We start from the raw sequence: 16677 nt of genomic DNA, 5'->3' as shown, positions 1-16677 counted from the left end.
TTGAAATATTTATAGAAACTATTTTATTTAACATTAAGATCACCAAATTATGTTATATTACATGATTGTTTTCCCAGAATATCACTTATAAAATTCCAATTTCTTTAAAAAAATCAAAAAATACAATCAATCGATCTCCAAAACCGGGATTATTAAAAACTTTTCGTCGGTTTTCTTTAGCTTCATCGGTGTCTGAAAGGAAATTCATAACATCAGCAAGTTCAGCATTTTCGTTGATCATTATGGGTAGTATGCATGTTGCAGTTGTAAGACCTTAATTTGTTTAAAAAAAAAATTATTTTATATTGATATCAGTATAAGTTAACAATCTCACCATGGAATCCCTTATTAACAATTTCTTTTTTAATATCTTCTATTGTTGGAATTCTTTGATCGTAGTTTAATCTTTGTAGAATATCGCTTAGGACATTTTGATAAACTGCTAAAAGTTGATTTCTATGATTTGTGAAAATATCAGTGGGCCATGATGTAAACATAAAAAAGTTTAAATCGATTCCTGGAGAACCAAAATATCCTTCTTGGTAATCAACCTTTGAAATGGAATATGATTTAAATTATTATTTAAAGAGTAATTATAAGGCTGGGGTCATACGACTTCAAAGTGTGTTTGTTTTTCTCAAAATTTCCTTCACATCAGAAATGTTCTCGGGGTTCAGATTATTTTAGATTTTGCTTTTAGAGACCGAAACTAGACTTTTACAACTTTATAATTTTGTATTTCATGTTTGTTTGCTTTGTCGTGTATATTTTTTACAAGAAAACTGCGAAAAATTTTCAGACATTTGAACAAAACTATTTTTTACTTTTAGTCGTGTAAGCCCAATTTGTATCTTTTATTATAACAACTTACGAACAAGACATCCTTGTCATTTTTAAACATCAAATTATTCACCCACATGTCGCCATGGTTCAACACATGAAAACGATCCACCTTATCCCTACTGAAAACATTTATCATTTTCGGTATGGTTTTACTAGCAAAATCTTCTAGTTTTGGAACATATTTTTGTAAGTTTTTGTTATTTTTACAATATTCAATAGTTGTTTGCATTGGGTAGACGTATAAGTAATGTAATGGCGTTGGATTTTCTGAAACATTTCCTGACATATGGTGTTTGAATATCTCTGGATTCTGTAAAGAAATTCGTAATATGTTTTATGTAAAAAAAATAATATGAATACTGTTTTGAGTTTTGCAAAATTTGAACCATTTATCAAAATCGATACAAATCATTGACATATGTCATTTCGAAACGTCAAATCAACTGACATTTTCAAATATTAAGCTTCATTGAAATACTAGATATGGACTGCTAGTCGATTTGAATTCCCGTAGAAAATCCTCCTGTAGGTTTGGTGGAAAAAAACACACTTCAAATCAGCGTTTTATAAAGTTTGGCAACTTAAACTGAATACTAAAATCAAGTGTCAAAAGTTTCTTCATATTTCCGCTGAACCTAGTAGCTTTAAAGCATCTTGCTACGAACTGCGATTAATGGATGTTCGCATATTTTGACTTGTCTTTTACATGAATTGTTAATTTACAATTACCCTTTTCTCCATTTTGTTCAGCAATGATCTTTCACACAAGAACGACGAATGAATTACAAAATGTGAGTTTATATACGTTTCCACACAAATTCTTAACAAAACAATAGCAATAAAAAAAAAGTAGTTGATACGAACTGTCAAGCTTTATTCGCGTTCCACGTTATCCAAATAAAATAATCGCAATAAATCGTGCGTACTTAACCTAAAAAAATCATTCTTGTTTTGGTTTCGGTGGTGAATGTTGTTTGGCTGTGGCTATTTGTCAAACTTCATTCGCGACGAATTGAAAACTCTCATGTGAAAGAAATGTCAAAATCGACGAATATTCTTTCATTCGTTGGTCGTGCTCATGTGAATAGTGCTTAACTTTGAGGTTAAGTTGCGCGCGAAAAATTTATTTGTTGCAGTGTGGATGGAATGTGGAACGCGAATAGAGTTTGACAGTTCGTAGCAACCGCACTGCAATTCGTTACTGCCAAATTATTTTTACAAAATTTTCTTGTTTTAGGGAACAAAATGCAAATTTTATTATCCTAACATTAGTGTCGATTGGTTTCTTATAATTTAAATGTGTTTTTGTTTGGAATTGACTTTTTGAAGTGTGTAAAATCACGTTTGTTCGTCCATTCGTTGTTCGCTCAAATGTGCAAGGCACTTAAGGAGTAGATGCAACTAACTCTAACTTGAACCGCGTTTTCATGGATTTTTCAACTCGACCTAAGAAAAAAAGATAAATATTCCAATAGCGTTTTCTGGAAATTGAATTTTGCATTAGCTAAACATCACAAATAAAAATATTGGCATTTTGAACTGTTATTTGCGTGTTTGTGTACAAAAAATATAGTTTTGTTTTAATAAAATTTAAAAAAAAATGCATACGGAGTAAGTAGCATATTCTTATATGGTGCTGAACTATTCAGTTATTTAACACTATCTCACTTGCACTTCATAAGAAACATCGGAACACTATTTGCATTTTAGAAAGTGCTGTCAAACTTAATCATTTCCTTCTTCTTGTGCGGTGGAAACCCCAAAAGATTTATTTAATCTAAACCGAGATAAACCTTTGGTGGAAACATAGCAAAACTTAATTATCTTCTCTAATGTTTTCTCTTGCAAAATAAGCCTAGTTAGTCCATTTTCATTAATAAAACTAGGTAATATCAAAAGTAACAGATAGATTTTTTTTTCAATGGAAAACACGTGATTCTAAATGCACAACTACTCAACGAACACAGCCATCGAGATACAAATGCAATAGCCATCGTACCAACATTTGAGAACGAAATCACATAAGATCCATTCGAGACTCGTATAAATGTCAAAAAACCCATCCGTAGTAAGATTTTACTTTAACTTTCATCGGTAGTATTCATAGTACGGATACTGTTTTTGTTATTCGTGTAAAATCCTACTATACTATTGATAGATTTTCCAACAAAGCACGAGTGCACAGGAAATCAAAAATGCAAAAACTGAAAACTATAAGAATACGACTAAATTGAAAAAGGGCTCACATATTTCAACTGAACTTAATATATTTTACATAATTTTAAAAGTATAAAAGTTTTTTACCTTTCTGTTCAAAACCATACTGGTTGCGTGAAACTTTGCCAATTTCTCCAAACAAGATGTGATTTGTTCCAAGTTTAATCCTTTTTTAACATCGCATATATGATAACCCTTGACTTTAAGGTTTTCTTGGACAATTATGCCATCTTCTAAATAAATAGCTCTAAAAATAAACAAAATATTTGCTCAATACGGGTTTTAAGAACACATCCATTGTACTTACTTTGGCCCAAAAACTGTATCATCACCTATAGATCTCAACAGCCTTTCAGCTTCTGGCATAAAAACTTCATAGACTTTTAGTTCTCTTTCAAATATATTATAATCCTCCTCAATTGCTGCAAACGTTTCATCTTGAACGCGAGTTTTGACAATAAAAGAAGCCGATTCATTGGAACCGTTGCTTTGTTCAGTTACATATTCGACGTTAAGTAATGTCATAACACTTGAATAATTTTCACCTTTTGCTGTTGCCGGTTGCTTCGAAAATAATTTAATTTCCTTAACAGGTATTTTGGAGTGTTTGCTGATTATTTTAAAAACGAACTCAGAATCAAGCCATGCAAGCTCATTATTTTGAACAGAATTATCACCCATTTTTCTGTCTTAAACTCTGAAAATAGCATACAATTTGTTTTATCATTTTTGAATGAATGACATTTCAATAGTATGTACATTGTACATAGCTTAATGTTGGAACATACGGATATTATATATACTGCCTATTATCTTCTTCTTTTGACAGTGACACGCTTCAAACTACTCATTTAAATTGTTTATACTATATATAGCATGTGTGATTAGAATTAGAATACCAGACTTGACTGGTAATCATGTAGATGCCCACCTATCTGCCAGCCATACTATCCTAACTACACATTGCGTGCATATCATTTTTATTGCTGATGCCCAACAACAACATCAACTGTCATTTTGCTTGTTTTTTATTAAACTGCTCGTTAAGAAGCATGCATATTATTTAAAACGGGAAATTTGTAATTCAAACAACAAGACAGACCCAGACCATTAGTTTAAAGACAGATGAAATATAATAATACATTATTTATAAAAAAATGATGAGTAAGGATGCACCTGTTTTCATATACATCTCGGTTATTCGGGTTTGCTGTGATTTATGTGTATAATTTTATCACACCAATTTGTCAATCAATTGAACTAATTGAACGATAGTTAAGTTTGTTACTCAAAGGTCAATTAAAAGCATATTGGGTGCTAAAATATTCTAAGGGCCGGTTGTATAAACGTGGCTTAAAATTTCGTTGAGTTATGTTAACCAATGGATGTAAACTTTTGTGTTAAGTTTTAATGATTCGTTCAATTTGACGGATCAATTGACAGTTGTTGGTTAAACTATTTCTTTTAAACCGTGGTTGAATTTAACAGAATAATGTCAACTTGGGTTAAAATCTTTTATCTTAGGCAACTAATTGCAATATTCGTTTTTTTATCAGTAAGATACTCCTTCGAACTTTAACAAAACTATTAATGCCTTTAAGAGTAGTGAGAAACACTACACACGTTATTATAGACACCTTTTTTAATTCAAAGCATTGTTCGGAAACATATTCGGAATTGTTACTACTTTTGTTTGTTTTTGTTTGATTTTTTAATTTATTTCCTTACACCCTCATGAAGACTTGCGTCAATTTTGTACTATCAAAAATGTATAGTTTTTATAGGAAGTAAAAAAAAGAGTTCCTATAAAAATACTAGATCAAAGTTGAACTGTAAATTTGTTTTTATAAACAATCCTTATATATGAAATAATGACAAAAATCTATATCATAGTCATTGTCTTATACTGATTAGATCACCATTTGAAATAAAGAGACTAAACAATAGATTATATAAAATTATGACAGATTAGAAAATCAAATGTCTCTGTTTTACTCCAATTCGGTGACAAGATGACTTTTTGTGTGACCTATCTTTTTTTCTACTATTTTGGGATTCCAAAAATTTCTTTCAATTGCATAACAATAATATTTTAGACAACAATGAGTTGTTTTCTTGTTTTTAAAAATAAAAATATTGTGAAATACGTATCTGAAAAAATTGCAGATACTCATTTATTGATTTATTATTATTTTTTTAATTAGTAGGGGTAAATAAATTAAATTTAGAATATTTCTGTTAAAAGATTCAGATAGAGAATGTATAAACCCAAAAATTGATAAATAAATACAAATAAAATAATATGCAAAAAGTGGTCCCTAAATTTGTTTCCATGTTATCAAATTAATATATTTTTTTATAGCTTCTAATCAAATTAATGACATGCAGAATTTTGTTTTAGATTCTTTGTTTTGTTCAATACCTCTTAACGTCTGTTCTTTTACTTTGCAAATCTACTTTTAAGAAAAATATATATATTTTCGTTATTAACTACAAATTAAGAACAGATCAACAGTAATTGATACGATACATGAATAAATAATACATAAAATTTGCTTACGTTCCTGTTTTAACTATAAAAGTTCACAAGTCTTTCAAATTTATTTCAAGTCAAATAAATGCATTTTTGTGGAAAATGAAGTAATTCCACAAGTAGGTACAAACAAAATAAAACAGAATCACAAAGTAAACGAACGGACCTGGGAATTGCAGGTCAAAGAACAGACCTAATAATTAATAATAATAAAATAGTCGATGGTTGTCTTTCGAAAAGTAGAAGAGAACTTCCGGTCTGGTTTTTAATAAATAAAAATACAGTTAAAAGTTAGAAGTTTTTAAGTAAAACAATTGATTTATTTATAAAAGTGAGTGTTTTATTCAGTTTAACAGATGTAAAGTAGGTGTTTCCAAAAGTCGATTCTATTAACTGTTGGTGTGAATTTTAATTTGTTTGGAAAAGGTTGCAGAGCAGCAGACATTTTATTTGTATGCAAGTAAGTAACTTTATTGAGACATTTTACATTTTTTTTCTATAAAATTTAACAATCCGGCTGAATCAGTATTGATGGACCATATGTTATTAATTATGTTCAACGATTAAATCATTGAATTCATTATTAAGTTAATAAAATTACTATGAAGTAAAATATTGAAGTCAATGCCTTCATTTATTTCCTATACGAAATTTAGTTTTTATAAATTTTGTATATTATTTTTCGTAGCGTTTTCTAAAGTTCGATGTTGGCTCTAAATATGAGTTTTAGGATGAGGGTTGGCTCTTTGCTAATTTTAAACGATATAAAGTACACTTAAACGCTAAAGCACTATATTCTTCTTTATCTTTTTTAACATGAATTTTATCCATTTGAAGTTTGTCATTTCATACAAAAATTAAAGAAAAATGTTTTTTTAAAGATGATTTTGAGCTTGTAAATCAACAATCACGAAAGCTGTCTTGTCTTGAATTTGTGGTGCATGCATCAATTACCTATTACAACTTGAAAACATCATTTCCACTCCCCTGATTCAATATTCGGTCGACCACGCAACAAAAACGAATGTGGTACATAATGCTGGACTACCATGTCACTGCAAATCATTTTTAGTCCACAAAATCGTCCGTCATTTAAGCTGGAAACGTGAATTGGCTAAAGGTGAGTTAAAAAAAAACTAAAAAATAAATAAGTTAATTTTCAAATGCGACTGCCGGATTTGAACTGGGGACCTCTCGATCTGTAATGGAATTTTCTATGACAGCCCATAAAAACCTCAATAGTTGGAAAAGTTGTTAAAGTGTTTAAAATTGAGAAAAATTTAAACAAGACTTTTCAAATAAAGACCTTCTTTAACAGGAGTCACCTTTATTGCTTTAACGAGAACTGTTTATAAATTTGCGCCAAAATTTGTATACAATGAAACTACTTTGAAAATGATATTTTTCACTGTTGCCAAGATATTTGATTTGAAAATGAGCTTTTACCAGAGTTGTTAGGACTGAAGTCTTACTGACTAAAGCCAGTATCTAATGTAAAAGTCAAAACTAAAAGTTAAAACTCGTGAGTTGACTTTTAAAAGAATTGAAAAGTCAATTGACTGCAGTCTTTTCGGCTTTACAGTATTCAAAGTCAATTTAGAAAGCTTACTTACTTACTTAAGGTGGCGCTACAGTCTTGTGTGAACTAGGGCCTCACCCAAAAAACTTCTCTATTTATAGCTCGGTCCCTAGCTAGATTCGCACTGCAAGTTAGTTGAGGTCACTTTCCAGTTGTGCGCGCCACCTGATCCGCGGTCTTCCTCTACTGTTCTGTCCTATGGGTGCGGATTCAAAGACTTTCCGGGCCGGAGTATTGATTTAAATGCGTTCTACGTGACCCAGCCACCTTAGTCGTTGGACTTTTACCCTTCTGGTTAAATCTATGGTCGTTCCATCTTCTCCTCCACTCCCCTTCGATGCATACGGGACCGTAGATCACACGAAGAACTTTTCTCTCGAAACGACCCAGCTTCCATCCGCTTTTGTCATAGCCCATGCCTTTATAGCGACACTTTGGTACTTCGGGAGAAGACTTTACCACTCAATTGCTATCTTAGCCCAAAGAAACAGCGGTTAGCAACAGTTATTCTACGTTTGGTCTCAACGCTGGTGTTGTTTTCTCCGTTTACAGCGAAGCATAGGTAGACGAAGTCCTTGACTTCCTCAAAGTTACGTCTGTCGATAGTGACGTTTTGACCAAGACTTCATTGTTGTAGGTCCTTTCTTGACGACAGCATGTACATTATTTTGCCCTCATTCACCGTTCGACTGTGGACTTTTCTGGTCTTAAACCACGTAGACGTTCACATATTACGACAGAGAAGATTTTGTAAGCGATGTTAAGTAGACTGACTACTCAGTTCCTCAGGCGCATTTTAGAGGGTCTCCTTTTTTAGAATCGGGCAAAGAGTTATGAGGTTCCATTTATCGGGCATGATTCTTCCGACCATATCTTACAGATAAATTGGTGCATGCTCCTAACCAACTTATCTCCAGCTACTTTAAAGAGCTCGGCATTCAATCCATCCGCTTCAGCGGCTTTGTTTGTCTATGTTGAATGGATCATCCTGCCTGACAGCTGAATTCGGTTCGTCGTCGCCGTTTACAGTCTAGAAGTGGTCCTTCCATATCCTCAGCATTGACTGCGGTTGTTCCACTATGATGTTTCCACTTTCGTCTTTGCAGCCTTCGGTTCTAGGTTTATGTACTTGTGAATTTCGTTTTACGTTTTCATAAAACTTTCGAACTTCATTCCTGCTTTTAAGCCTCTCAACATCTTTGACCGCATGCTTCTCATGCTCTCTATTTTTCAATCTGAGATGTCATTGTTCTTCTCACCTCTTCTGCTCATAGAGCTCATGAGCAGCTCTCGTCCTTTTATGCAGCGCCGCTTTGCGTGCCTGTTGTTTGGCTGAATTTGCCTGCCGACTTTCCTCATCATACCAGGGGTTCCTTGTTGGTGGCTGCTTGAAACCCAGCACATCAGAGGCGGTTTCTCTGATTGCCTCCTGGCAATGTTGCCACTGGTTTTCGATACGTTGTGTTGGCGGCAGAGAACTTCGAGAGAGGTTACTTGTAACTCGGTCGGAAAAGACTTTGGCGATTTCTTGCGATTGAAGCCGTTCGACAATTGTATCTTCTCCCAGCACCTCCCTGCTTTGCCTTGGGTCTGGAAACCCGAAGTGCTACCTTGGCTACAACGAGGTAATGGTCCGAGTCGAAGTTGGCTCCTCGGAAAGTTCGTACATCCATGATGCTGGAAGCGTGTCTGAAGCGTGTTTTGTCTAAGAGCTCGAAGAACATATCTTTGGTGTTGTCATCTTTCTCTTCTGTGGGGACGTGCGCGCATATCAGGCTAATGTTGCCGAATTAAGCCATGATGCGGATGGCCATAAGGCGCTCGTTGATGCACCTATAACTCAAGACTTCTTTTAAATTAAATATAAATTTGTTTCCCATAGGGAGATGTTTTATTCGCTTCGATTCGTCGAATTGAAAATTTTGACATTTCTCGACGTTTCAATAAATGAATAAAATATTTTTAGAGAGATGTATGTGCACCCATAAATTTAAGACATCAACTTCAACCTAATTTCATCTTTAAAAAAATATTGTTTTCAACATTCAGTAAAATTTTAATATAAAAATTAAAACTTACAAAAAATAGTACGCAAAGTTGGTAAAAATTGGTATTCGATTCTTGATATCTCGTGAATAAATCATTCTGTGCTAAATTTTGTTATTAACGTAAGGTAATATCTTTTTTCTATCATGAAAATTGCTTTCTCAAATTAGCCGTTCGGATTCGACACATAAATTGTAGGTCCCTTTCATCTCTGACAACGTTACTCGCACACAGGAATGGTTGACAGTTGTAAGTCACCTAATTTATTTATTTTTTAATAGCTTTTTTTTATTTGGAATTCGAAGTTATTTTAGGAGTCAATTTATGTTCGAATTTATACAAATTTGTTTTTGCATTACAATGCATAAATAACTCAATACAATGTATAACTGTCATTCTTAATGAAGTGATAAATTTGATTTTCCTAAATTAATGAAACAGGTACCTTTGCGACTTGGTAGTTAAAATACTTAGTTTTAAATAAGATGAGGTGATTTAAATTCATAAAACTTCAAATGACTATCAAAGAAAGGCTCTAATGTGCCCATAAGCTCATTCAAAGATATTCAGAATAGTATGATGTATAAACTTCAAATTTCTGATGCTTCATTAGAGTTTCACTATACTAGGTCCTCTCCTGCACTTACATATATGCAAAGAATAAATCACTTCAATGACGTTTATGTTTACCCAAAAACAGGTTTTTATTTCTATAAAAGTAATTATAATCCATTGCTGTTTCTTAACATCGTATACCATGGTTGGCCAAGCTGTATCTTATTTCACTTAAAATATTTTGCAAGTGTATCTATTCCTAATTCCACTCCAAGTGTATTTTCTTTCTTGAATATATACACCAAATTTATTTGATTCAGTTTATCTAAAAGATTAAACTATTTTCAGTTTATAACTTGCATTTTGTTTATCTTCTTTAGTAGTACTCTAGCACTCTACGTTTTATCATGAAATGATAGTAAAATTAATGGAAATAAATTAAACTCATTAAAATATCAGTGGAAAATAAAATAGCGGCTGGTTTGTTCTTGCTCTAGATTAACTTTATAGATAAAATTGGCACAAACATCTCACACACAATCCTTCATATTTTCTGTTCTATGTTTTGACATTTTTTGACTTATGGGGTGATAACATAAATAGAAAACAACAAACAAACTTAGATCCGGTATAGTATCTGTATCTTGAGTGCATCTAAACCAAACCCTATGTGCAATAGTTTTAATTTCAATGCCGCATTAATCACCTTTTTTATCTATAATTGAAGTTCTTTATGTCACAATTTAGATTTTAAGCCGAACAATAAACTCGGGTATGTATTTTGTTTGTGTCACTTTTGTTTTTTCTGTTATAGTGCAATTATCACCTGTTTAGAAACTTTGTGCAAACTGTAGATACTTTAAACTGTTTGTAACACATAAAACGACGCACTCAAACAATTTGCTGTTGGACTGTTTGCACCGGAAAAAATAACGATGTTGATCACACGATCGATCGTTCGAAACTGACTAATGGAAATATGCTCATAATTTTCTTTAACGGGCTTTCAAGTTCTTCAAGTACAATTCTTTATCTCTCTTATTTTCCTATCGTTCAGTAACATTAAATTTATGAAAGAGATATTGTAGCTTTAGGGAAGAAAAATCATAGATTGAAGTGATGGCTAAGCTTTTTTCCGATGAAGTTTTAAAATGAATTCGATTATTTAGATACTTTTATCAAATTTAGGTAAAAAGACGAATGAACAATGTAAACTTTCTATTAAGACCGCTTGTAGACCAAGTTTAGTGCTCTTATTATATCATGATATTTTAAAGATGTGGTTTAAAAACCAAATACTTTTTTAGGAGTTGGTTTTTTTGACAGCTGTCATTTGATTATTGTTCAGTTTTGTTTGCCATTTCATAATAAATAGACTAACTCCTGAAGAAAGTTTGCATATCGTGCAAAGTCATTATCAATAAAAGAGGCTGGGTGCGACCTACACTAATAACTTCCCATCCCGTCTGTCGATTTGTCATGCTTAGAAGTTTGTAGGGTTGGGTTTAAAAAGTTGTAGGTTGAATTATTCTTAAAAAATTTAAAATTACCAACTTTATTTTTCATATAAAGAAATAGTTTAGTTTCAAAATCTAGTTTTGTTCAATAGATTTTTAGTTGAAAACAAATTTTTACCAATTGGATGAATGAAATTAATTTGAGAGATATCAAGGACCGAACAACAATTTTTACCAAATTTTGCGTACTATTTCTTGTAGATTTTATTTTCTTTTATGAAAAATTGGACTGTTGGATTCTTATAAAAAAAACTACTGAACATCGAAAACAATATTTTCAGTGAAATAAAAAAAGTTTAAAGACAATATTTTTCGTTTTTGAAAAGCTATCTGAGTCGAAAATAAATTTTTACCAAGTTTAGGCATTTTTTTGTTAGGTTTTTTTTTTTTGTAAAAAAACTGTCACTTCGATTTTTCTCGAAATTTTAATTAACGTTGACAACAATATTTTGTAAAAGATAAAAGTAGTTTAAAGCCAATATCCTAAAGTTTTGAAAACATATTTGAGTCGAAAATCAATTTTTACCAACTTTTATTAATTTTTTTGTTTAGGTTTTTATTTTGTTGTAAAAAAACTGTCAATTCGATTTTTCTCAAAACTGTTCAGAATGTTGAAAACAATATTTCTTTTAAGATACAATTAAGTGGAAGCTATAATCTCAAATTTTTGAACAGATTTTTGAGTAAAAATCAATTTTTACCAACTTTTGTTAAATTTTCTTTTAAGGTTTTTATTTTTGTAAAAAAACTGTCAATTCGGTTTTTCTGAAAATTTTACTGAATATTGACAACAATATTTTTTAAAAGATAAAGGTAGTTTAAAGCCAATATCTCACGGTTTTGAAGATATTTAAGTCGAAAATCAATTTTTACCAACTTTTATTAATTTTTTTTGTTAAATTTGATTTTTCTCAAAATTGTACCAAATGTTGAAAACAATATTTCTTATAAGTTAAAATTAGTTGAAAGCCATAATCTCAATTTTTTTAAAAGATGTTTGAGTCGAAATTAAATTTTTACCAACTTTTAGTAAGGTTTTTTTTAGGATTTTATTTTTTAATAAAAAAAAACTGTCAATTCGATTTTTCTCAAAATCTTACTAGATGTTAAAAAACGTTATTTTACGTTGCACAAAATTATTTTGGAGATAAAATCATTTTGTATTCGTAAAATTTTCAAGGTGACACATTTTTTTTAGTTTTTTGATTTATAAAAAAAAAACCGTTTATTGGATTTTTTTCCAAAAATATACTTGTTGGGTATCACGTTACAATATATTATGTAAAATTTTTAAGGGCCCTTTTAGCATTTTCTGCCTTATTATCTGCGTAACTAAATTTATTTGAAGTCGATATCTCTTTTGGTTCTTGAGCTATGCACGACGAAAAAAAAAACGTCGCGAACGTACGGACATATGAACGTACGTACACACGCACGCACAGACATCTTTCTAAAAAAAAATTATTTCGACTCTAGGGACCTTGAAACGTCGAGAAATTATAAAATTTCTTAATTTGACAAATCAGACCCATTACAATAACTTCCTATGGGAAGTTAATAGTATTTCTATTCTCGGACTATTTTGTATGGGTTTATGAAGATAGCTTGTCAATGCAGATAAGTCCGAGACGATTGACGCCTTGGAAGATACTATTTGGCACATTATTGCTGACATACGCTACAAATTGCTGCAAAAAAAGGTTGAAAATTGGACCTCTCGGCTAGAATTTATTCGATCCAGCTAGTGAGGCCACTTGCCCTAAATTATTAAAAATAATGTGGCTAAAGTCTTCGCCATGACATTAAATTATATGCATTTGATTTCTTCTTTTAAAAAAACACCCTTTAGTACTACAAATAATTTAAATGAAGCCAATCACATACCTACACTAAATATGTAATAGAATTTTTGTTAAATCACAATAATTCGATCGCAATTTGGAACCTCGTTCTAAAAAAACACAAACTTAGCCAAGCCACAGGTTAACTAAAATAGTTCTTAATTACTTTATTCTGTTGGATCAACCTAAAATTCAACCACTTTTGAATGTTGAAATAGGCAACAAGTTAAACCCCTTGACAGCTTTCAATAGAACCTTAATCACTCCATGATTGTTTCCATAATGTAAAATTGATAAGTGTAAATTAAAGCTTGGTGCAATATTATATTTCAATGTCATGTTGACGTTTAAGCTTTTTCGAAAGATTCATTCATCTTAGAATTGTAGTAGTTTCATTTCCAAGTTTTTCTTGATTGATAAATTTTAAATGTAACAATAATGTCATGAGATTGAACATTAAACACAGAACACAGAACTATCAGACATTACTTTCCATTTGCGAGAAAGACAATAATTTTGATATGATAGATTAATTGCATACGAAAGCGTGTATTAATTATTTTTGTTTATTGCGTTGTTTTTTCAAAAAAAGTTAAGTATACCTCATTTATAGCTCAGTGACTGATACCAAAAAGTGTTTGTAATTGTTTTAAACTGGTTTGAAATTGTTTTTAAGCTGAATCATCGGTTTTTAATTTCGCGGCTTGTTTAAGAAGAAATAATAATTATAATTATGCAATGCTAGTTACCTTATGGGTAAAAATGTTTGGGTAGCTTTAATTGTGGAGTTGAATGGTAGTTAGTTTAACTGAGCATTTAATAAGAGCCATCAAAAGAAAGCAAAGCTCGTATCGCAGCTACACAAGCCTAGGGATGTTCACTGTAGCGTCCGACTTGATTGTCGTAACTACATCAACGCTAACCTACTATAGTAGAAGGAGCTGCTATAGCAGGTGTGGCAGAATTACCAAGGAGGTCACAAGTGTCCATATCTCTAAGCAATTTCGGATGAGGATCAACTCGAAAGGAGATAGAAGAAGTTTCAGGAGTTTTAAATCGCGTTTTCAATAATGAAGTAAACCCTCTATGCCTGGTGAACCATCCGAGGTTACAATCTCCCGTTTACGTATCGAAACCATTTTATGTTTAAAAACGCTCTGGACGCTCAACCAGCGGTCCAAAATGATATGGCTGTATGCAGAATGATAGATCTTGACTAGGTGACACTTTCCCTAGTACAAGTGAAAAATCTATTTTCAGTGTTTTAGGAGTGAGTGGGGGGTTATAAAGACCAAATCATTGGTATTTATGTAAAACACTTACTACCGGCCCCAACAACATCGAGCAAGCAACTGTTAACACTTTCAAAAAAAGGAGATCTAAAGCACTGACAAGCTAAAAAAGAATATGCTTTTTTCTGCAGTAGGTAGCCAAGATAATCGAAAAAATATTACTGGAGCGAACAAAAGGGCACCTCGAAAACGCTCTCAAACAAGACTCCTTACAGGATCTTTTTCCAAAACTACAATATTACTACCTTTCGGATGATCATTGACCAGGGTGGAATATCGATCGACACTTCATCATTTCGTGAAGACGTTCTACAGTGTTAATAGAAAATTTATTTGACTAACTTTGCACAGCACTGGCATTCCGGATAAATTGAATGCTTTTATAAACGATACTTATGACTAATCCAAATGTCACGTTTTGCATAGAAAAATGTTCTCAGAGACTTAAAAATTCGAAGTGGAGTTAGACAAGGCTGTATACTCAGACCAATACTTTTTCTATTGTTGATAAGTGACATTTGATGCATGAAAGGACTCTGCAATTTCGCCTCAAACATCTGCAATACGCCTGCTTTCACTAAGGATCATGGAGCTCCGTAAAAATAACAGAAAGAGTAGCAGTAATCGTGGGGCTCATGAGAACTAGGCAGTAAAACGAATCGCAGAAGTAAGTTGTGTAGAACGTTAGAAAGAGTTGAAGCATATCTCTAGAAATCGTAGACGATGGAATTCAGACTTAAGGGAGGCTTATGCTCCGCAAGGAAAATTTACGGACGTAATACGAGGACCGAGGCCAAACACACACTGTCCAGATCAACATTTTTAACTATGGTTCAAAACTAATTAAACAATGACATGATTTTTTCAAAAAAAAAAAAAAAAATTCGTAAATTGAAGATCTTTGAGTAAGTGACCAAAATAAAAAACCTAAAGACCACCTTCAAGAATAACCTAACAGTAACTGATAGACATCAACTTTTGTAATTTGTATATTTAAGTCATTAAATTTTCGCCATCTATTCTACTACCGCCGCGCAGTAACCGCCGCAGAATGACGGTCAAATCAATCCATCTAGTTTGGCATGCAATTCAAAACTAGTTTAGACCACGCGAAGATGGATACGGCAGTAACTGCAAAACTGCACAAGTTGACTGCCTTTAACATGCCATCACCGCGCACCTTTGTCTTTCTAACTATATGCTGGCTGACTGTTATTATGATGAAGACAGAGTTGGTTATATGAAGCCCCACCATTCGCCACAACACAACACTAAACAGCCACCAATGGTGCGCATGCGACAACGCATTTAAATCAATTACCCTAAGCAATTTTCACTTTGAGGAGGCCATCCAGCTATACATTTATAACGCCGACCGCCGCGCCGCGCCATACCGTTTCTATTGCATGCAGCATGCAGCACTATACATCACACATATTGCTTGTAATTGTATACTAGAATTATAGATGTCGCTTTTAGATGTGTTTTTTTCCTGGTTGAAGCAGCGCTAAATTTTGTGGTTCTTCTTGGACTGCTAGTTATAGATGGTGGAGTCGATAGTTAGTTTATAGATTTAGATACATTGTGCAGAGCCTTTACCTCTTGTTTTAATAATCATTATAATTCAAATGATTTAGGATCGGGGAAATTGCAGTTTTTGGGTAGGATGAACTGACGCGTTCTATAATGAAAGCCTCTAAACGTGCTGTGCAAAGAAAGTTTGCTTAAAATCAACTAAGTCTAAGATAAATCTTTGCAGTTAGGTTTTTATATTATATGAAAGTTGGCCCAACATTTTAACAATTTTTTTTTTTTAAAGCTTAGCAGTTTACTAATTAGCAATTTTCTAAGTATTTAGTAATTCAATAGCGACTTCAATATTCGTTTTGCTAAAAAGTAAATTGCTTATTCTCTTATATTAAAAAACGGAAATCCGGACCCGTCTATAAAGTGACAGTTCGTGAAAATAAATGAATCATACAAACTTAAACGGACCTACTAATTTGAATTCCCAACAGTAGATTGGTCCGTTCCATCCACTGCTCTTATAAGGGTCATTGTAAATACGTGATTTTTACTTTAGTAAAATGATCCGCTGTAAAGGAGATAGAACCACTTAACCCAGGCGACGAAGATCAACAAATTCTCCTACCCGACCTCGACGAAGTGAAGATAGCTATATCTAAACTAAAGTCAAACAAAGCTACTGGAGCTGACGGCATCGCTTCCGAACTATTTAAAGCAGCAGGCGATG

The 16677-nt window shown here is 32.4% G+C and overlaps 1 protein-coding gene across 1 annotated transcript; it reads right to left on the bottom strand.

Annotated features, from left to right (window-relative positions):
- LOC129940607 (uncharacterized) lies at positions 1 to 10736 on the bottom strand. Its single transcript, XM_056048995.1, has 6 exons — positions 10480 to 10736; positions 3368 to 3757; positions 3148 to 3307; positions 872 to 1153; positions 335 to 551; positions 1 to 273 (listed from the first exon to the last, which is right to left on the bottom strand). Exons 2-6 carry the CDS (start codon positions 3739 to 3741, stop codon positions 86 to 88), a joined length of 1221 nt encoding a protein of 406 aa, XP_055904970.1. The 5' UTR covers positions 3742 to 3757; positions 10480 to 10736; the 3' UTR covers positions 1 to 85.
- Positions 10737 to 16677: the final 5941 nt, after the last annotated feature.

Source organism: Eupeodes corollae, chromosome 1 (assembly GCF_945859685.1).
Source record: "Eupeodes corollae chromosome 1, idEupCoro1.1, whole genome shotgun sequence".
NCBI lineage: Eukaryota > Metazoa > Arthropoda > Insecta > Diptera > Syrphidae > Eupeodes > Eupeodes corollae.
Note: the sequence above shows the minus strand (reverse complement) of the source record. Positions and strands in the feature narration are given on the sequence as shown.